We start from the raw sequence: 23998 nt of genomic DNA on the forward strand, positions 1-23998 counted from the left end.
CATTGCTGTGCTGTGCCCTGCCCTGAGGGGAGCAGTAGGCTCCTTGCCTCTGTGCCACTTAGGTCTTTAGGTGTGCCCCTTCTGCAACGTCAGAGATGGTGGCAGTTTGGAAATCTTACAGGGAGTGAGAAGAATTGGTCTAGCAGCAGCATAGTTAATAGCTATATTCAGAGACAAGTGTGCTAGGAATCAGTACCCCTTCTTCTGATAGTGTATGTGTCTATGTGTGTGCCCTTGCATGAAGGGGGAGACAGAACCTTTTCCCAGAAGCGTGAAGACACAAATATGTACTTTAGAGATACAGGTATTTGCATTTTAGTTGACTGTATTTAATCACATTTTATATTGTTATGATTACTGAAATTGCAAAGGATAACCAAAGGATAACCATTGCTAGTATGGATAGTCCAGAAACATACTAATTAAAGATCCATATTCTTTTGAAAATTATAGGCCACTTATAAAAGACTTTAGGGTTAACTGAACTTGAGAATATGTATTTAATTTCCCAAAGCTGTCTAAATGCATTGCTACTGCTAAGTCCCTTCAGTCGTGTCCGACTCTGTGCGACCCCATAGACAGCAGCCCACCAGGCTCCCCCGTCCCTGGGATTCTCCAGGCAATCTAAATGCATTACCCCTACATTTATCTTAAGGCAAGAGAATCGTTTTAAAAATATTTTGTTTTTTCATACTTTGATTCTTATTTTTTAATCAGCTTCACTTCTAGATAGTACAGTGCTTTCTGCTACTCTGTATTTGGTTTGGCTTTTTATTTATCAAATAGGGCAATGTTCTCTTGGTTTTTTAAACCTTAAAAGTGAATAGTGGGTAATTTCAACCCTAAACAGACCAAACAGCCCTTAGCTAAGAACATGCCATGTTATGATCAATCAGTTTTATTTAAAAGTTTTCTTTAAAGAGAGTTTGATTTTTAAAAAAATAATAGATAAATGATTCCAGGGGAAGAATTAAAAATGTATGAAGCATAGGCAAATGAAAATCATATCCCAGTATTTTCATTCTAGATGAAAAATATGTATCAAGCATACATTATACAAAATTTTATCTCATGTAAATTAAAGCCTATTTAGTCATCGGAAATTTTAAATAAACAGTGTTTTAGTAAATTACTGTTGTGTTCTTGAGAGGCAAAAAGTGAAGGGTTGTCATTTGTTTATTTTGAAATTTAATGCTTTTTACCACTCAGTCTAGCTTACTAGTGCCCCAGTGGAGCTCAGTAAAACTGTAGCACTGTTAACAATTATGTGATTTTGTGAAATATATCAGCACCACCATGCCTGTATCTATCTCTGTATCTAGTAAAATGTTGGAAAGAGTTGGCTTCCCTAATAAAAGTATCCTAAGTAGCTAATGAGATTTACTTTCTTTTTCCCCAAAATAATATCTTTTACAAATTCTTGAATTTTCATGTATAAATAGATCAGAAATTATATGCTTCATTCTTAAATTATGTATATATACTATATTTTCAATACAACTTGTACACTTTTAGCTACCAAAATTTTGCAATCATTTTTACATGAAATTTACAGTTTTCTTATTTACAGTTATTTGTGGATGGTTATTGCAAAACTAGTTGTGCAAGTAGATTACATTGTCAATATCACATACCAATCTGAAGAAAATATTTGCTAAAAAATAAATATTTCTGCACAGAGTATTTCAAAAGCATCATGATTTCATGCTACATTATGTGCATAAAGACTAGGAAATATACGTGTTTTGGTAGATTGTTTCGTTATGTTTAAAGCATTCCAAGGTACTTACTACTTAACTGATGTGAGCAAGATTCTTTGTATCAGATGACTGACATTTTCCAGTAATTACACACATTACTGTTTGAAATGTATTATTTAACCAGCAAACACTCTTGTATACATATTCCTATCAAAATTATAGAACATAAACTTCAGCTAAAAATAGGTAATTTGCCTTTAAAGTTGGCAGGTTCCCAGATTAAAAACTAGGGATTCCCCAATATTTTTATCTATTTCCTTAGTATTTGTTAGGAGAGTACCATATTATTTCAATGCTATTGTAATTATAGGGCCATTTTGATGAAACTATGTAAAGCAGTTAATTATAAGATTACAGATCTTTGAATTGTACTCCTGAATAACACAAAAATGATGGAATTACGTGGGATTTTCTCAAATACTCAAACAATATATTGTCAGTATTTAAAAATACAGATTAAATGCTAGCAGTTATAATTATTTGATTATTTTCAACTCAAAAACAGCATTAAAATACAGACAATGGAGGTACAAAGAATACAGATTAAACATATAGTGCTTTAAAACCACAGTTGTGCTAAATTATTTTTTGTCTCTTAAAACATAAATTAAGTCGCAGATGTTATGACTGCAATTCAGGAATTCATCTGGGTTTTCATATTAAAATTAGCTTTTCAAGAGTAACCATATTACTATTGCCACTTCTCAAAATAAAAATATTTTGTTGGAAGCATTTCTGTAGTAATTCTTGGTATTCTCATTTGAAAGTTGAGTGATGATTAGTAGAACAATGAAATTGGTCAATTGTTCTTAACATTGCATTTCTATAGATGTGTTATTCTAGTCATAGTAATAATGTGTTACTTTTAAATAACTTGTCATCTCTCTCAACTCCCATTTAGTAGTTTATATAAATAAGTCATAATAATTTATTTTTCATGCTGTCAATTATTAAGAATTCATATGGGCCAGAAGCTTAGTGTTGTGACCAGTTTTAAAAAAAGGATAAAGTATCTTGACATTAAAAAAAAAAAGAATTCATGTCTTCCTGTGGATTTTCTTTTCTATATTGCATATTCTTACAGTGTATTTGTATCACAAAAGCATGGAATGAATTGTTCTAAGCTTGGGCATTGATCAGTCACAATACCTAATACTTTATAAAGCATTTAAAAAGGCTACCCTTTTAGTTTTTAAAAGGTTGAAATCATTTCATAATAAGTTAATGAGAACCACAAGAAAACAACTTTAAAGGAGAACACGCAAGTAAGAGGGACAAGGGGAAGCTATCGCATATCTAGAAAACAATTGCAATGTAGATATATTAATAATTTTATGGATCTTGGACAAAAGTGATGTTGGACAAGTATTGGGGTATGCATGCACGCACTGGGGTGTTATGGCAGAGGAAGCTTCCTAATGCCAGCTTTCTCCTTTTCTGAGCAGATGGATCTTTGCGAGTTGCGTGAGAATCACCCTATAGATTTTTGTCATGAGGTTAAATTCAGGTAGTGTCAGGCAAGGGAAAGAGCACTAGAAGGTTTTTAGAAGACATAAGCAGTGCTGCGGCACTGGTACCCTAATACCACCATCTTTGTGATGATGCATTAAGTCTTATAGTTTTATTGTACCTTGCGTTTTACAAAGCACTTCCACAAATATATTTCAGAGACTCCTTAACACCCCTTTGAGATACTTAAGATGTTATCTCATTTTTATAGTTTTGGATTCTGGAGCTCACTGTGAGTTTGCCTTGACAGTGAGTAGAGGAGGTAGGACTTGAGCTGAGATTTACCACACTGAGTGTCTAGCCATCACTACTATCCCACACTAGAGTTTAGCAGGCTTGTTCTGTACAATGTATCTGTGCCATGAGGGAGTGGGCCTTGATGCCTGAAAAGAACCGTTAAGACCGTAAACTGCTATTTTCTGAAAAAACGTACATTTTTTCAAAATTGTATTTTGAAAATTATTTTAAAATAACCATTAGGGAATTATATGATGGATCAAAAGAGGGTTCATTAGGGAGCCAGTCTTCATGAAATACTAGTTGTACTGAATTCAACAGACCATTTTTGCACACTTGGCATTTAACATCCATTCAAAGTAGATATGTTTGTAACCATGAGATTCATACTCTCACAATTATTACTGTAAATAGTATCATTTTAAAGCTAGAAACCTAACAGTGCAAACTACAATTAGGAGAGAGAAAACAATAGCTACACTTGGCATTTTTCTGAAACAAAAGCTTTAGTCTTGGTTCCAGCCATTTAGTTGGAGATGTTGCACATTGTGCAAAAGCTAAATTGTGGAAAATTGCTTATTTTCCTGATTGCTTTTAATGTTATGTTCCTGGATGAGAGCCAAAGAATCTAGCATTTTTGAGCACCTACTATGTGCCAGGCAGTCTCCTACATGTTATCTTATTTCCTCCTCAGGTGTTTTCAGGGCAGGTACCATTATCTCTGGAGAAAGACTCAGAAGGGTTAATTAATTTGCTTAAGGTCACACAGCTATTAATGAAAGAACCTGTGCTGAGACCCAAGTTGGTCTAACTGCAGAGCACTACATGAGTCTCAAAGTTTTCATGTGCATCAGGATCATATGGAGGAGGGCTTGTTATAACAGGACTACTGGCCTCACTTCCCACCAAAGTTTCTGATTTAATAGAATGGGTGGGGTCCAAGAATAGGCATTCCTAACAGGTTCCCAGGTGGTTGGAGCTAGTGCTGCTAATTCAAGGGCCACCCCCGATGACATCATCTTGTCTTCTAGGTGCCTCTTTGAACTCAATAGACACATTGGTTGTACAGCAAAAAATATTATTTGAAGTCTAGTAACATTTAAAATTTTTGTAATTTATAAGAATTTTGATTTACAATTAGAAATCTACTTAAACAAATGCTCTACTTTGAGTTTTTAACCATGATAAGCATTTGACAAACTCCAATTCACTTTTAGTAACTAGTTCTATCAGATTTCTTTTTTGACCATAAAAAGCATTCAGAAAAAATATACTATTGTTAATAATTCCTATTTTATTTTATTTTTTTTTAATAATTCCTATTTTAGATAGGCATTTCGGGTGATCAATTTTATCCTTAGATAACATATGATAGGATTTTACAATAACATTTGGATAGGGACCTTGTTCTTTTAGGCATTTAGAACCATTGTTAATGATCAACCTCCAGAAGGACCCTGAGAGCAGCAGTCATATACACATAAGAAAGAAAGAAAAGAAAGTGAAGTCGCTCAGTTGTGTCTGCCTCTTTGTGACCTTGTGGACTGTAGCCTACCAGGCTCCTCAGTCCATGGAAATTTTCCAGGCAAGAGTACTAGAGTGGGTTGCCATTTCCTTCTCCAGGGGATCTTCCCGAACCAGGGATTGAACCCAGATCTCCTGCATTGCAGGCAGGCGCTTTACCATCTGAGCCACCAGGGAAGCCCTATACACGTTAAACCTGACACCAAATGCTATTCTGCCCTAACTTAGTTTCCTTATCTTCTTACTGGAAGAGTCAGTAAGGTCATCAGAGTTAGCTCTGATGACCAACCTATTATAATGGACTTAAGAAGCTCTGCTGTCCCAAATGTAACCCTTCCTTCCATATATGTTGAATGAGTGGTTATTTTAAAACCCTGCAAGAACATGCCTTCTGCATTTTTCATTCCTGGTTTTCTTCTCAACTAATTAAGAGTATGGGACTCCCCTACAGGGTAAACTGGTAAGTCTTTCAAATTGATGCTCAGCAATTAATAACATCTAACCCAGATAAATTTTAGATTAAGATGCTATTTTATTTAGACCTGGAGACCAGGTAATATTATTTTTAGGTGGAAGCCAAAAGGTGTTATGTTAATGCTTCTAATCACCTAGGAGGAGAGCAGTTGCTATACCGCCATTATTGGCTACAGTAGTTAACCTGGCTCTCAGCAGGATCCCACTATGGAGGGATCAGACTGTGACTGGGGAAAGTGACAGTGACTTTAGGGATTAGATATTTGGCTAGGACAAGGGATGAGTTTTGTAAATTAAGACAACTGCTTTGGTTTAATTCAGTGTTAAGTCTTCTGATTGTTAAGTCTATACTTGACTCACCATATCTTTATATTGCTTGGGCTAAAAAGCTAGTATCCTGTAGGAATGGACCTTCCTAATCCTGTCCCACCCTCTGAGACTTGGATTTTAATATCAAGAAATTCTTTTATGTTGAGGAATTGCAAAGAACAAAATGTTCATGTTATACTAGAATTTAAACAAGCTGGATGCTTGCACACCACTTCCCGTATTCCTATTCCTTCATGCTTAGTTTTTATAAAGAAGTATAGAAGCTTTATGTGGGAGGCTGAATTTTAGGTATGTCATACCAAATGTTGAAGCATTCGCTAATCAATCAGATCTGAATTCCTCACCTGCCAGATATTCTCTACAAATGAACATTCTCTGTTGAATTCTTTCTGAACTTCCCTGGAGCTTGGACTGACAATCCTTCTGAAATTTGTTGCAGCTGCAAAAATCTGCCTTACATAACAGAAACAAAATCCCTAAGTTGTCCACTGAATCAGTTAGCCATTTCTCTTTCTCCTCTGCTAGACACCCATAAAAGTTTGTTGAGTGAGGAAAGGAAATCATCAGTTAGCCCCTAAATTTCTACCTGCATAACACCCAACAATTTGGAAAGCTGGCTAAAATTATTATACTTTTATTGAATTGACTGGTCTGTGTACACACTCTGTCATGTGTATTTGATTGCTTATGTTTTTATTTTCAAAAATTAAGCAGGGATAAAACATGCCTATGCCTACAGATTGCCTTCCACACAGATTATCAATTTATGTGACCATTAAACAATATATAGGGAGCAATTTAAGGTCACTTTAATTATATTTTAAATAGTGCAAAGTTTTTGTAAATTTAAATAAGTTGCGTGTATTTGAAACTAATATACTAGCCAAAGGTAAAAGTAAGTCAATAGATTATATTTCTATCATAGAGGGACATAAATAAATCCATTTAATAATATACACAGATACAGTATTTCTTTAAAAATATATATGTGTAAAACTTAGTAAAAGATGAAGAAACTTTCAAAAGTTTTGAAATTTTGTTCAGAAGAAAAGTGTACAATGAACCAGTCCATAATAAATGTAAAGTTGCATTCAAATCAATTGAAAAATAAAACGTCTTAACTGGAATTTGGCTAATCAGAATCTTAAATTAACTTGCAACTTATCTGTATGCTGATTTTACGAGAGACATATGTCACCACTCTCCCAAAATAATCTAACAGTTGAATATATTAAAATATATTCCATCATATATTCTGATATTTTGAATCAATATATATTCAGCCCAATTCACATATAATAGATTTTCAGTTACTCTTTGATTAGTAGATGTGTCTGAACAACCAAATAAAGTTGAACATTTTTTTCTGCTGGTTTGTCCATTTTCTTTATAGATAGGTAAATGCATACCATTTTTCTATAGCTGGAATTAGAAAGTCACAGAACAATATACCCTTAATGGAAGCTACTTTTGCCACATAAATCCACTAAAATTGCAGTTTTTGGAAAGAAAACAATGTGTGCTAATTTGATCAAAAGTCTTACTGATCAAATTCAGTATTGCCCTAAAATGTGAGTCAGAAGAAAGCTGTGGATATTAGTTTGTGTCTGTAGCACTTCAGCAGTTCTTAAGATGATTCCCTTCCAACACCACCCACCAATAAAAAAGAAAATAAAAATTAGAGAAACTTGTTTCTAAGCATTTAAGGAAATGTGCCAATGGAAAATATTTTAGGGAGTTTGTGAATACAGTTGTGAATACAGTTGGAGAAAGAATTTTAAATAGAAAGGCCTTTCTGTCCTCATTAAAGCTGGCTTATATTCATGTATTTGGAAATGGTCTCCTATACTGTCATTTTTTTTCAGTGTGCTAGAATGAATGTAATTATCTATAAACATCTCAATCCAGAAGGATATCTGTTCTCAAAAGTGACCAGGTTCCCTTTTGCCCCCTTGAACTTCCATGAGTTGAGGATCATCTGAGTTGCATCCATGAACAATTTTATCCTCTGCTTTCCTGCTTGGAAGGCATTTTCATAGCAAAGTACTGGTTTAGTAAAAGCAATAAATAGGAGTCTCCATGCAAGAGAAATTGGAGTTTCCTAACATGCACATGATTCAAAAAATAAAAATAAAAGTAAGGTGCCTTGAGATGCTGGCAGTTTTAACATTTGGAACAGAAGAGTTCAAACATATATTTACATCCTAACTGCTCAATTTTACCTTACAAGCGTCAATTTAGGAAAATATACAGTACTTTTGCATATAATGGTACCTTGTGAGCCCCTGAGTCAAGTAGAGAGGATTTAAATACAAAAAGGAAAACAGCCATTAAAAGCACTTACATTGTATGTGGAATAAACAGTACAAAATGATTATTTCCCCGGAAGACCAGGATCAGAAACATGCCTATGAAGACCCAAGACTCCTACAGTGCTTAGGGATGAATCTGTCAAAGAGGGATGCCTAATTGGATGAAGGCAAGTTTTCCTTTGCCTTGGGGGGTGAAGCTCTAAAGAGAGATCACTGTCTTGTTTTAAAAGTGAAGTCAAGTTGTCTTCTGAAGCGGTGTTCAGATGCACTCCACTTGAGAGGGATTCTTTGGATTTAAGTTTAGACTTTTCAAGGTCTAGAAATTCAGGACACTGATGAAAGAAAAGAGAAGAAAACATATTTTTATAATTCATTTGGACATATTTCTAAATGACACCATGAAATCTAAACATGCTTACTTCTCCCATAAATCTGTATTTGATTAGTGGTCTTAACCAATCTTTCCCTCTCAAAGGTGGGTCAAGACATTGGAGGTCAGACGTCAGTTTAGATAATCTTACCCAGCCATTCCAAGATCTTTAATTTTACTCTGAAGCCATATCAGATTATTATTATTATTTTAAACACAATATTTCACACTGAGTTTTCCAGATGAGTTTTAACTCAAAATTCCCAATGTAACTGGGATCAGAAAGGTGGGTCATTTGGTGAGTACATTTGGAAAACACAGAGAAAGAAAAAGGAAGGAAAATCAACCATCCCTTGGCAGAAAGTGTCATGTAAATCCACTGAAAACAAAAAACAAGGTGCATGATTTCACATGTTTCCCAGTCATTCAAAACCAGTTAGAGACAAATCAATGTCTACCTTCATACTTTAGAGAGAGTGCATTATTTTCCTTCAGGCACATTACTCTGTGCTATTAAAATAGTTTCATTCCCCAGAGCATTTTCCACTCAATCCCCAAACTTCTAAAAAAAGTTTTTGCAAGATTGTTCTGTAAATTCTTATTTAAATTGCTGTTCTTAAGTCCAGTCTGGCCACAGTATTTAAGTGATTAAGAAGGATTCCCAAAATGGAATTCCAAAGGAATTACACTTTTCACATTAACAAAATCAGAGGGCTTCCTCACAGGACTTCAGAGGGAAGATAAAGGACACTAACATTTCTCCTACCATCATCAAGGTAAGAAACTTTTAGAGCGCCTTAGTGATGGGTGGGCACAGATGTGATTATTATCTGATTACTCCTGGTCTCAGGTCTTGTCTGGCCATAGTTCTTGCCCCTTCCTTCCCCAGATCCTGTTCAAGAGTGTCTCTAGAGCAAATTACAAACCTTTATCTAAACGTTTTTTTGGACCCAGGGGTAGTCTTTAGTTTTCAATGATCTACCATTTATAAACTTAAGTAGATTATTAACTTTTGAAAAAAGCTTTTTCTTAAAAAAAAAAAAAACAAAAAAACACTAGTGTTTTAAGATCACTCTTCTAGGTCCATCGTTCTCAAGCTTTAAATGAGCAAAAGAATTGGGGAGAAGGGGTGGGATTGAGGAAAGCTTGTTTTTTTTTTTTTTTAATTTATTTTTTTAACTTTACAGTATTGTATTGGTTTTGCCATATATCAAAATGAATCCGCCACAGGTATACATGTGTTCCCCATCCTGAATCCTCCTCCCTCCTATACCAAAGACAGAAATATAGATCAATGGAACAAAATAGAAAGCCCAGAGATAAATCCATGCACATATGGACACCTTATCTTTGACAAAGGAGGCAAGAATATACAATGGATTAAAGACAATCTCTTTAACAAGTGGTGCTGGGAAATCTGGTCAACCACTTGTAAAAGAATGAAACTAGAACACTTTCTAACACCATACACAAAAATAAACTCAAAATGGATTAACGATCTAAACATAAGACCAGAAACTATAAAACTCCTAGAGGAGAACATAGGCAAAACACTCTCCGACATGCATCACAGCAGGATCCTCTATGACCCACCTCCCAGAATATTGGAAATAAAAGCAAAAATGGGACTTAATTAAACTTAAAGGCTTCTGCACAACAAAGGAAACTATAAACAAGGTGAAAAGACAGCCTTCAGAATGGGAGAAAATAATAGCAAATGAAGCAACTGACAAACAACTAACCTCAAAAATATACAAGCAACTCCTACAGCTCAATTCCAGAAAAATAAATGACCCAATCAAAAAATGAGCCAAAGAACTAAATAGACATTTCTTCAAAGAAGACATACAGATGGCTAACAAACACATGAAAAGATGCTCAACATCACTCATTATCAGAGAAATGCAAATCAAAACCACTATGAGGTACTATTTCATGCCTGTCAGAATGGCTGCGATCCAAAAGTTTACAAGCAATAACTGCTGGAGAGGGTGTGGAGAAAAGGGAACCCTCTTACACTGTTGGTGGGAATGCAAACTAGTACAGCCACTACGGAGAACAGTGTGGAGATTCCTTAAAAAACTGGAAATAGAACTGCCTTATGATCCAGCAATCCCACTGCTGGGCATACACACAGAGGAAACCAGAAGGGAAAGAGACACGTGTACTCCAATGTTCATCGCAGCACTGTTCCAGGACATGGAAGCAACCTAGATGTCCATCAGCAGATGAATGGATAAGAAAGTGATGGTACATATACACAATGGAGTATTACTCAGCCATTAAAAAGAATACATTTGAATCAGCTCTAATGAGGTGGATGAAACTGGAGCCTATTATACAGAGTGAAGTAAGCCAGAAAGAAAAACACCAATACAGTATACTAACGCATATATATGGAATTTAGAAAGACGGTAACAATAACCCTGTATACAAGACAGCAAAAGAGACACTGATGTATAGAACAGTCTTTTGGACTCTGTGGGAGAGGGAGAGGGAGAGGGTGGGATGATTTGGGAGAATGGCATTGAAACATGTATAATATCATATATGAAACGAGTCGCCAGTTCAGGTTCGATGCACGATACTGGATGCTTGGGGCTGGTGCACTGGGACGACCCAGAGGGATAGTATGGGGAAGCTTGTTTAAAACAGAGATTACAGGGCTCATTCCCAGACGTTCTAATTGAGTAGAGACAGAGATGGAGTGTGCATTTTCTATAGCAGCCCAGGTTATTAGATTCTGATTTAGGTGGTCCCTGGAAACACCCCTCGGGAGACGCTCTTGTCTATATTCACCTGTGAGGAAGGACTGAAAGTTCGATCTGTCTTGATGGACGCGACCGGATGCCTGGGCCTCATCAGGCGGATGGTGGGTCTCTGATACTCTCCTCCTGCAGTGACCATACTATAGGCTGGTGGCACCACAGTGGTTTGTTTCTGCAGCAGCTGTAAGATGGTCTGGATGTCTGCAGTCATTTGGGATTCAAGTCTGCAGGACAGACAGAAATGGGGGAAGACTGTCCTAAAATAGTTCAGGATTGCAAAACATTTGAAAAAACTGCAGCAGCACCACCAAACAGAATCGTGGCCTTGCTTTAAACAAGAAGGACAGGAGAGGGAGCACGGAGACGCTTGCTTGCTATATCACACTAATGGCTCTGATAATGATCATTGCTCCTGTTCCTTTAATAAGATCTTAACAGAAAAACATAATGCAAAGACTACATTTTCACAGTGTACATTGTATTACATTACAGTTAAGCTTTATTGATTTCAAAATGGAAAAAAACACATTGAGAATCTATTTTTAATCAGTCATTCTCTTTGCTTTTAAGTCAGGTTTTGGTCAGTTTCTCATGAATATTTTATTTACTCTTTAAAAAAGAGATATTATAGCACGTTTCTTTTAATAATGGCAACAACTGGATAATTTATTATGTGTTTCAAATTTATATTATCAACATTTTATGTTACCACTCTCCTATTCACATCAAGTATTATATATTATTCATTACATTTTTTCCTTAATGTTAAGTACTGCCAAATGCTAAATTCCTTTCCCATCTATAGTTCAGGGCCTTTGGTATTTAGAAACAGACCAAATATAAAAGTTCACTTGCTTCTATAGCCCATCTGGCTTGCAAAATACCAGCCTGATCATTTTTTCCCCAAAGTTCACAAGTAGCCAAATGGCCTGTTAATTTCATTCTCATTTTAAATTAAAATTCAAGAGAAAAAACAACAGAATACAATGGATCTGATTCCTCTCCTTTGCATGTGTTAACAGTATTAAAAAAGAATTTTGTGAGTATAAAACAGAAAATTTAGACCATATGCCTCTTGAGATAAGTTTTAAGTCTTTACTTGTTTGTGCTTACTATTCTGTTTCAATGGAAAATGCAAGAAAAAGGTAAATTTTCCCCCAAATGTTAAAAGCATAGACTAATTTTGCCCAGTTATATACATGCTATATTTGTGAAGTTCAAAATGGAGAGCACTTAACCTTTGATTTGAGAGAGAACAGAATAAACCGGGACAACATGAAAAAAGATCATTCTTCTTCTAGTTTTTAATATTGACACTAGAAATTTTCCTTCTGAGAATCATGGTAACCTGTAAATTATTTGTACAGGTTTTCTATATTTGGTATATTTGGTATGTATAGCCATGTAGCTTAATGTTTTCTAAACAAATAGCTATAAATTATATGTGACTGTGCCTTACGGGTGTCAAAACCACACACCAAAAATTTGAATTATCAACTAGTTTATTATCTACTTGTTACCCATTGTTCTGATCTAATATTTTTATGGTGCTAACTAAACAAGGAAGACTCATTATTTTATTAAGCATCAATACTTTCTTTCATGCTTCAAAGTACGGCACAAATTTTATCTGCACACCCAAATCTTACCTTATTCAGAATTAATTTCTCTCTCCTCTGAATCCCCAGAGAGAATTCCATATTCATTGTAAATATTTCTGTATGAATTTATTCTATCAGGAACAGCATTTAACATTTAGGGAGTAGCTCACCCATTACATGTAGAAGGATTTGGGGGTGGACAGTGGAATAATAAAAACTTCATCAACAAATGAGATTAAAGACCCAACAGAGAGTCACACATTATGATAATGATTTTGATTCCTTACAAAACCTTTGTCAAACAGCAATCATCTTCAAGAAACAGAATCTCTATATCACAGATTCTGTCTGAGAAGGGAAAACCGATTGGAAGTGTGTCTTCAGTAAGAGCAGAATGCGGCCCGTTAGCGGGACTCCTGACCAGAAGACCATCACATGCAGGTGGGGCAGCTGTTGCAGGGTGAGAACGAGACTGTCTGTGCCAACATGACTTAGCTGAGACTGTAGACCACCTTTATCAACATGACTTAGTTGCTTGTTTCAGGAAAACTTTGCCTGAGAAAAATAAGTCTAAGGGAATAAATAACTTTACTCCCTCAGGAAAATTCTACAGATTAACTCACTGGAGACAGCAAACTGATCTTGAGAGCAAATAACTTGCTTAATCAAATTTTATTTATCGATACTTGCTGTAAGATCCTCACGTCACTGTGTCCATCAATCCTGGACTATCATCTTATGAATTTAGCCCAAATCCCTCAGTTTTTCAACCTGAAAGGCCCAAACTCCAAAGTCATATAAATACTCCACTTTTTACTTTCCTTTCTGAGATAATACTTAAGACTCTTTCTAGGTCAAGGTCTTCCTGCAGTGATTATGAATACTTAGTTGTATTAACGATAGTCTGATATTTTGCAATGGATTGAATATTTATGTCGAAATGCTAATGGCGAAATCCTAACCACAACATGATGGTAGTAAGAGGTATGGCCTTTGGGATGTAATTAAGTCATAAAGGTAGATCCTTCATGAATGGTATTAGTGTCTCATAAGCCAGAGCCCCAAAGAGCTCCCTTCCTCCTATCATGTGAGGACATAGTGAGAAGACAGCCATCTATGAACCAGGAAACGGGCTCTCATTAGATACAGAATCTCCCAGCACTTCCATCTTGGACTTGCCAGTCTCCAGAACTGAGAAATATCTGTGTTTATAAACTACCCAGTCTATTGTATTTTTGTTACAGCAGCCCCCAAAGACTAAAACATTCAAGAAGAAGAATTTTAGTAAAGAATTTCTCTATTATGCATAGGTTGTATTTTCATGTTTATGATTAGGATCTATCAGTTTAACTGGAATGGACTCTTCTGATGACACTAAATAATCTATTCTACTCTGGAAGAATTAGAGAGAATTTTGAAAAATTCTAGCTTGGTCTTTAAAACAGAAAAACTCAATTTTATAACTTTTTCTTTTGCCAGTGAAGGGTAGCAGCAGATGCCACCCCAAAATAAGCCACTTTGGCATATTGATTCTTTTGAGCTGTAGGCACTTGGAGAGCAGCAAGTGCGGGGAGAGGCTTTCTCTGAACTTTTCTTATCTGCCTAAAGGCAGATATTCCAGAATGAACTCAATTGTCATAAATCCCTTCCCTGGGAGTTTCAACAACCAGGGAAGATTGAACTTTGTTACAGAAGAGGCATCACACCAAGACAAACTTTGTCACAAACTATCATACCTCCCACCTATTCTTTCAAGGGATCATTCATCTATCTTAAAAATCATTTACTCTTCTCTAAGGGACCTACATCCTCCAGCCCCTTTCCCTATAAAGATGGTATTTAATCCTGAATTCTAAGGCACCTCAGGGAGTAAATTTTCCTCTGAGGATCTCCCATGTGTACATGAGGTATACATGTTAATGCATTTATGTTCTTTTTTTTTCTTGTTAATCTTTTATTATAGGGGGTCTCAGCCAGAAACTCAGATAGGTAGGGGGACATTTATTTTTCTTCCTCTACATCAGCATAGCTAAACAGCTGTGTAAAATGAATGTTTTCATTCACATCTTATCAAAGGCTCACAGTGTACCAGGAACAGTGTTCTGCAAGGGATGGAGTCAGCACTGAAACTTTTATATCCTCTTGGGCTTCCCTGTACAAAGTGTGGTCAGATTTGGGAGCTTGTTAGAATGTGGATTCTAGACCTAGACTTAGAATCTACATTTTAACAAGATCCCCAGGTGATTCGAAAGCACATTAAAGTTTGAGAAGCATGGCTTTGGGATCAAGCGTTAGTGATTTTCCCTAAATATGTATATCCGTAGGCATAATATATAAGTATGTAAGAACATTTCTTATGTAAACCTTTAGCCCCATATAGAGTTTAATTGGCCATTAAAGCAAAAAGCAGCAACAGCCAGGATGACTCAAGATAGACTATTTATATTTGTTTTTATTGCACTGTGTACTTAATATGTGTATGCGGATGAAACAAATGGGGTAGAAATTTACAGTTCTACTACATTTGAACAGAATGCTGAAGCTAAACAGAGTAGATCCAACTTAAAAAAGTATACCAGGATTCTCATCCTGCAAAGCTGAAGTTTAAATCGAGCTGCCTTCTTCAAACTTTTGCCTTCTACCATGGAGGAAACAGGTTCTTGGAGATGTCTGTGCAGTAAAAATGTAATATATTGGATTTTAAATCCAAAGAGGTTGAATCAGACAATAAAATGTTTTTGAGAGCTAGCTAGAATTTAGTACAAGAAAGTAGATATGTTCAAAAACATACAGGTGCTGCTGCTGCTGCTGCTAAGTCACTTCAGTCGTGTCCGAGTCTGTGCGACCCCATAGACGGCAGCCCACCAGGCTCCACCGCCCCTAGGATTCTCCAGGCAAGAACACTGGAGTGGGTTGCCATTTCCCTCTCCAATGCAGGAAAGGGAAAAAATAAAGTGAAGTCGCTCAGTCGTGTCCGACTCCTAGCGACCCCATGGACTGCAGCCCACCAGGCTCCTCCGTCCATGGGATTTTCCAGGCAAGAGTACTGGAGTGGGGTGCCATCACCTTCTCCGATACAGGTGCTAGGACATGTCAAAAAGATTCAGTTGAAGTTTGGCTGTGAAAAAAAGTATTGTATAAAAGTAATTTTAAAACTAACATAATAAAATAATAACAGCTATTAGTATTAACAGTGTGTTGGTTGTTCAGTCATGCCTGACTTTTTGAGACCCTGTGGACTGCAGCACACCAGGCTCCTTTGTCCATGGGATTTTCCAGGCAAGGATACTGGAATGGTTTGCCATTTTCTTCTCCAGGGGATCTTCCTGACCCAGGGATTGAACCTGGGTCTTGCAGGCAGTTCTTAACCAACTGAAATACCAGGGAAGCCCATTAGTATTAGTATTAGTATTAATAGTAATACTATTAATGGTGGTTGCAAACCAAATGGGAACTAGGTGTACATGCCCTTAAAATTTATACTGTAGTTCCAGGACACATTAAAGGCAAGTTTTTTCAGTGATCTTTGATTTACACCAGCAGCAATGATTGGCACCCATGACAAGGCAACAAGGGAAAATTAAAATCTCAGATTTCACCTTCAATAAAGATCCAAATTAGGTAACATAGAAATATATGAAGAGTAGAAGAATATACTCAAACAAGTATCAAAATAGAAATGAAGTTAAGTTCATTGTTAATTATGTTTGGCCTCTTTCTGTTTTGTAGCATATATACTCTCCACATGTATTACATTAGTCTTCACAATAATATTGCAGGTCAGAAGAGGTTGAAAAAGGAAACTGTGGCTGGAGAAATTTAAATGACTTGACCTAGTAATCCTGTTAGTAGTTAAAGTAAGAGAGCTATAACTTGAGGCTGAACAATTGTTAAGTGCTGTGCAAGTACTGTGCTGAAGAAATCACTGTCCCTGTCATTCACCCATTCATTCAGTCATTTTTTTTCATTTACTCCAGGAATTGAATGCATACTGCATGGTGGTGCAGTGGTAAAGAATCTGCCCACAATGCAGAAGCAGAAGATGAAAGAGACGTGGGTTCTATCTCTGGGTTGGGAAGATCCCTTGAAATAGAAAATGGCAATCAGCTCCAGTATTCTTGCCTGGAAAATTCCATGGAAAGAGGAGCCTGGTGGGCTACAGTCCATAGGGTTTCAAAGAGCTGGACATGACTGAGCCACTGAGCCACATACACACACACACACACACCCCCACCCAAACACACAAAGAAATATGCAGGAATAGAGGATGGTCAAGTTCAGAAATCACACTTTCATCTATCAGTTCTGTGTGTACAGTATGTATTTTGATATATACTATGGCTAAAAGATCAATGTAGCTTGGTATAAATAGAAGAGAGAGATAGGAAATGTAGTAATTAACTAAATATGCTTCTCTGAGCAATAATAAGTATGATCATGTCAAGTTCTTATACCTTAAACAGGAATGACTGAATCTAGGTAAGTGATCATCTGTTTTAATTTTCTCATATATGTTTCAGTTTTACAAGACTGATATTTGACACTTTAGAATGGGATATAGATCTCAGTTTTTTAACTTTTAAAGTTTGGTTAAATTGCATGAAAAAATACAAAAAATATCATTAGTTCATGCAGTATTGTCATACTTTTCTTTGAAATTAAGGCATACAAGTTTATTTAAATTTACAAATTAGTTGGTTTTCTAATTCCTTTTGTCTATTTTAATTGCTAATTCATCTTTCATGGTAATGGTAATGTATATTTGTGTAGACACACATTTTTATGTTTACTGTATTATTTGACACTGCTCAATTCTGGCATAAAGATTAAAAAAAAACAATAAAACAACAAGCAACATCAACAAAACACAAGAAAAAGTAAGCATAGTAGCTAGTTCATGTGTATAAGCAAAACACACAGAATGTGGTAAGTATAGATAATGAGTAAGCAAGTAGTTTGTTAGACATGGGCAGACTTCATAAGATGCATTAAATACAAACAGCATGCTAGTAACCTGCAAAACGTTCCAAAGACAGAATAGAAATATGATGTAACAAACCAGAGTGTGGCTTATACTGTGGCCAAGTGTACTTGACCTTACATCTCAGTGATGGAGTAAGTGTGTGTCATTGCTGTTGGGCAGTTTTTAATCTGTGGACCTTTTTTGTGGAAATCTCGATTCTCATCCTCAGAACCACACCATCAGCAGGGAAGGCTGATGAGAGATATATATATATATATAAATGTCATGTAAATCAGGATTCAGGTTGTGCGATTCTTTTACCAGGATTGTACGTATTGGAAATGTGTTAATTACCCCATCTGGCTCTCCTCATCACTCACTGCGTGTTTTAAGTTGATTTAGTAAATCCTGTGATTTGAGCATCTTAGTTTAATCCATGCAGTTTTTCGTGTGTGACTATTGGAATACCTTGCCCAGTGGTGTCCTGGAAAATACCTTGAATCAAGGTCATTTTCCACATGTAACACAACTAAGACAGTATCATGCATCTATTTTTCTTAAATATGATTGATCAGTTTAATTTTAAGGAACTCATGTAGATTTGGGTTAAGGGGTTCTCTCCTTTCTAAAACCAAAATTTATTCCTTATCTTAAAAGGTCATAGATCAAAGATGGAGAGAAAATGGAGAGGATCTGGACTTCAACTCAATCACATTTTGACAAGTTGGCTGAAAAAATAAATGTTTAAATGATTTTGTCAATATTAAAACAAATGCCATAACACATAACTAAGTTACCAGGAACCACCACAAAGTATAAAAGGAGGATTGAAAGAAGAAGGGTGTTATTATTATTATTATCATTAAACTAAATAATTCATATTTAGTTTAATTCAAACTAAATATGAATTATTTGAGGGGATTAAAAAAAGGAAGTTTCTTAAGCAAGCAATGCTGATGAGATACTGATTTTATGACAAGTAAAGAAAAAAATAGGATTCATGCTGCCAAAAGTGTGAAGTGTTCTAAATAAATGCTCCTTGCAAGACATTAATAATTCTGTCAACTTCTAGTCTTATTTTAAATGAGAAAGTGTATAAGGAAAGTGTATATGAGATCTATGGCAGGATGAATTTGCTATTTACAAACTGTAAAGCCAGACCCCACTAAGGGCTTGGATTATGTTATTCCTTTGCCTGGCGATTGCTTATACCTGTTAAGCTGTTCCTGAAGCAAATCTAATCTTTGCTCCACTTCTCCATAGGTGAGGTCGCTTTCGGTTTCAGAGACTCCCCAGGCAGCTCGCTGAAGTGCTGAGGGACTAGACTCATCAGCCTGAGTTCCAGCATTTTCTCTTTCCCAGCTTCTTGTGTCAGTGATATCTGTGAGAAACAGCAAGATGGATGTCAGCTTCTTTGGGTGCCCATTTATAGCTACAGAGACATCCACAATACAAGCAGGAAGGGACCTTGAAATTTAACTGGAAGACAAAACCATAGTGGCTCAGGGACCCGTCGAGCAACTACAACCAATAGGTAGCTGACTCCCATCCACCCTGATCCTGACTGCCGCCTCCCCCACCTATTTCCACACAGCTGGTTATGAGTCTTCAGTACAATTTCCCCTTCTATTTTGTGCTAAGGGGAAACATGGATGGCCAACCCTAAACTCTAGTAAGAGAACAGACTTTGAGCTTTTACATTTGGGGAGAAACAGCACCATATGTATGTACTGGTTCACCTCAGATTGAAGATTTTAGGGCTCTTTCCCACAGAATAATTTGCATACTTAATGATTCAGAGTGGGTTCGAGAAGAGAGAGCCATGGGGAAGTGATGATCTTCAGGATTCCCTTAGACCAACTAAACTCAAAGTAGACCCAAAGAACAATGAGCCATTAAAGATGGGAAGGGGCCTAAAGTCTCTTTGTCCTAATGTCCCGTGACATTCTTTCATGTTTTTATGTTTTCCTGTAGCTCCTTCTGTACTGTCCTTTAATTTATGCACATTAAATTTCAATATTTTCCCTTGGGGCTCTTTTATTTAAAATATTTTTATGTTACTATACTTTAAAACATATCACTTATCTGTTCAAGCCCACTTTTCAGATGGTCTGCATGTCTGTTATGTGCCAGACACTTTGCTAATTGTAGAGGAGTTAGAGATGAAGAAGACATAGGCCCTGCCCTTGAGGAATTCAGTCTAAAAAGGTTTTAATCATTTTTCTTACAGAGGTTCATTTTCTGAACCTCATTTAATTTACTGTTTCTCTAACAATCTGTATTTGCAAGTTGTCAATATCTGAGGGCAAATATAATATCTTATTTTCCCTCTCATTTCTGTAATATACTTTTGATGACTTCTGCTATGCTTTCTTACCCTCTGCATTTCATGTATCTAAGAAGTACTTAAAACAATTGAAAGTTTGGGAAATAAAACCCATGAAAAAATACTAGTTGGGGCTTCCCTGGTGGCTCAGCGGGTAAAAAATACACATGCAGTGCAGGAGACACATGAGAAGCTGATCCGATCTCTGGGTCAGGAAGAGCATTAGGAGAAGGAAATGGCAACCCACTCCAGTATTCTTGCCTAGAAAATCTCATGGACAGAGGAGGCTGGAAGCCTACAGTCCATAGGGTCTCAAAGAGTTGGACATGACTGAGCACATGGCACACCAATCCAGTACTGGTGGAGCTGGGAGTTTATTTCAGAGAGAAAGAAGGAGTATATTTTCCTCACTCAGAGGACTGGTAGAAAAAAAGACTGACTTCATTTTCACATGGAAATAGACTTAAATAACAAAAAGTGATTTTGCTTTGATAGAATGACTTTTGTTTTTTCTTTTGGACAAGTATTTATGATTAAACACTGACAAAAGTTATGTAAAGTTATGGAATTTATATCTTTGGCTATTTTAAAAATTGGATAGAAAGTAACCCATTTAGGGAGAATTAACTATGATTCTAGAAACAAGGAACAGGATTTGTAGGGTTTCTTGAAATCCCTTCCTTTCCTACAGTTTCTTCAAAAGTACCCCCTATCCACAGGTAGCAGACACAATTTCTGTACCTTTTCTTCATGGTTTTTCTATCACTATACTTTTATCTTTGAATGCATAGAAATCTCTAATGAGGTGCCAACAATTTCTGCTTCACTTGGGTGAAGCTCTAACAAAGGGATTAGCACACCCAAAGATGGTAATAGGAAAATATAAGGTCAGGGTTCCCTATACTATTGAAATGGTTAACAGACCTCAGAGGAAATTAAAGCCTTCTTTATTCTATGGAAGGGGCTTCCTTAGTAGCTCAGTTGGTAAAGAATCTGCCTGCAATGCAGGAGACCTGGGCTTGATCCCTGGGTCAGGAAGATCCCCTGGAGGAGGAAATGGCAACCCACTCCATTACTCTTGCCTGGAGAATTCCATGGAAAGAGGAGCCTGGTGGGCTACAGTCCATGGGATCCCAGAGTCAGATACAACTGCTGTTTTGTTTTCTAAAGTGACAATATGTAATTTCCTATGAAACTGAACATCAAAAATGTTATGGCTGAACTTTTAAGTAATACTTCAGCGATTTTCACTGAAAAGTATGATTTCTTATTCACACACATGTGACTTTAAAATGCAAAACAATAATATAATGTTTTAGTATACTAGGTTTTCACTTTTGGAGAAGTAATGCCAAACAAATAGAACACTCATATAAATGGCTGGATGATGCCAATGTTTCCCCCTCTCTAGCCTTTTGCTAGACAATAAAACAAAAACAATAAAACTGACAGGATGGAAGTTACATATTATACTCAGAAGTTTTGTGCTGAGAAAGCTTACAGTATTTCCACTTATGCCTAATAGCTCTCTCATTCTCAAATCATATATAAGATATTGATTTTTAAATAACAGTGGTGAATTACGTGCAATAAATTATATAAGATTTTATTTTTTCTTCAGTGCTCAAGAAAAAAACTGATAATCTCTTAGCAAAAAAGAATACTCGTAAACTATTGGGTAAAGTCTTCCTTGATTATAATTTACTCTTTTATTAAAATCTGGATATGTGTGATTAGCTTGTTTTAACAGCAATATGGGAAAAAAAAAAGAGTGCAAAGGGGAGATCCTGCTTAGTGGTCTTAATCAAAATGAACATCCTTTTAGATACTTTCTAAATATAGCTCAGAAAGAATCTGCACTCGGTTGCCTTGGAAAATGTTGCTATAGTTGCAAGACACATTTCTGGAAATGGATGAACAGAAAGTAAACTTTCATTTGGTTCTGGGTACACAATTTTCCTAGAGTCAACTTTTGACCTCAATCTAAGCAGGATCAGAGTGCATTTAGTTTGATTTTTCTCTTTTCGGTTCTGTCCAAAGGTGCTTCTCTGTTGGATTCAGCATGACAAATGCTAGAAATGTAAGTGGCATTTCCTATTGACGATAAAACTAAAGTCTCTGGGGGTTTAGTAGTTTGAATCACAACAGTTACAGTTACACCCTACACATTATTCAAATTCTTGAAAATCACACAGTATTTCACCTTAAAAAATTATTAGGGAAAGAAATTTGCATTGAATCAAGTTTTAGAATTCTCCACTGATTAGTTATGTTAATTATCTAGGTTAACCATGTGTCACACTGATTGACTCTGCTGCTGCTGCTGCTGCTGCTGCTGCTAAGTCGCTTCAGTCCTGTCCGACTCTGTGTGACCCCATAGACGGCAGCCCGCTAGGCTCCCCGTCCCTGGATTCTCCAGGCAAGAACACTGGAGTGGGTTGCCATTTCCTTCTCCAATGCATGAAAGTGGAAAGTGAAAAGTGAAAGCGAAGTCGCTCGGTCGTGTCCGACTCTTCGCGACCCCATGGACTGCAGCCTACCAGACTCCTCCACCCATGGGATTCTCCAGGCAAGAGTACTGGAGTGGGGTGCCATTGCCTTCTCCGGATTGACTCTATGCAGCATCAATTATGCCTATTCAATTGACATGAATATTTAACTATGAGTTTTAAAGGCAACTGTTTGTTTGAACAGAGATGTCACTATACATTTTTGAAAATTAAAATTTGTAGATGTTAACTTAGATTTTATAGAATACTATCTTTTATTGTGCATGTAAAATAGCTAATTAAAAATAATTGAAAGAAGTGGCAAGGAAAAACATAAGATGAAGGGCATGAGAATTCATTGTCAGTGAGAGTCATCATCAAGTTGAATAAAATCCCCCAAATATATCTTTAATAACTTGTCACTTGAGAGTTTAAAACTCAAGAGGAAAACAACAAAAAATATTTTGAAAAAAAATCAGGCCCCCTCAGTTATACTCTTTTGAAGACAGTAGGATGGTTCAGCAAGTTCTTCAGAACTCCTGACTTCCATGATGCAACCTTTTATTATTTTTAGCACTTCCCAGAATCCGTTTTCATAAATAACTAAAATGGGACATTTAGTAATCACATCTAATATTCCATTCTTCCATTGTGATAAATGAGGTACTATTTTCATTCACTTCATCAAGATTTTAGATTGTCCAGAGAACATTTGCATATATTCTGAGCTTACTTCAACTTGGGGTCATGGCAAAAGCTGATTTGGTAAAATAGGGAAAGTAACTCTGGACAAATGTAAAACCTAAACATCCTAGGTTCAATAAAGCTTTTGTTATCAGATACAGTCACTTTGAAAAATGGTGACAATGATAAGTAATATTTACTTACCCTGTACCATAATTTTGTATCCTGCCAGTTCAAGAACACCCTATTTTGCCCTCATTTTTGTTATAGTTTCTTTTTTTTTGTTGTTATACTCTCTTCATCTCTACGTTTTTATCTGTCTAGGAATATATTCAAAGATTAAAGTGTTAGAAAGTAAAAACTGTGAGAAAATACTAAACAGAGTTGGGGATTTTATTTCAGGGGAAGGAATGGTGCTAAAACTGAAACTCCAGTACTTTGGCCACCTCACGCGAAGAGTTGACTCATTGGAAAAGACTCTGATGCTGGGAGGGATTGGGGGCAGGAGGAGAAGGGGACAGAGGATGAGATGGCTGGATGGCATCACTGACTTGATGGACGTGAGTCTGAGTGAACTCCGGGAATTGGTGATGAACAGGGAGGCCTGGCGTGCTGCGATTCATGGGGTCACAAAGAGTCAGACACGACTGA

The 23998-nt window shown here is 36.4% G+C and overlaps 1 protein-coding gene across 2 annotated transcripts in view; it reads right to left on the bottom strand.

Annotated features, from left to right (window-relative positions):
* Window positions 1-6621: 6621 nt before the first annotated feature.
* Window positions 6622-23998, bottom strand: part of KCNH7 (potassium voltage-gated channel subfamily H member 7) — a 527402-nt gene continuing 510025 nt past the window's right edge. For both annotated transcript variants that reach the window (XM_086370020.1, XM_086370012.1), the window contains 3 exons: window positions 19061-19229; window positions 11316-11508; window positions 6622-8478 (listed from right to left, as the gene is read on the bottom strand). In XM_086370020.1, coding sequence (XP_086226146.1) covers window positions 8209-8478; window positions 11316-11508; window positions 19061-19229 — 632 coding nt within the window. In that variant the 3' untranslated portion in view covers window positions 6622-8208. The remainder of the gene's footprint in view (window positions 8479-11315; window positions 11509-19060; window positions 19230-23998) is intronic.

The sequence above is a fragment of the Bos grunniens genome, chromosome 2 (genome assembly GCF_055505025.1).
Source record: "Bos grunniens cultivar Pamir isolate PY7600 chromosome 2, Bosgru_T2T1.0, whole genome shotgun sequence".
NCBI lineage: Eukaryota > Metazoa > Chordata > Mammalia > Artiodactyla > Bovidae > Bos > Bos grunniens.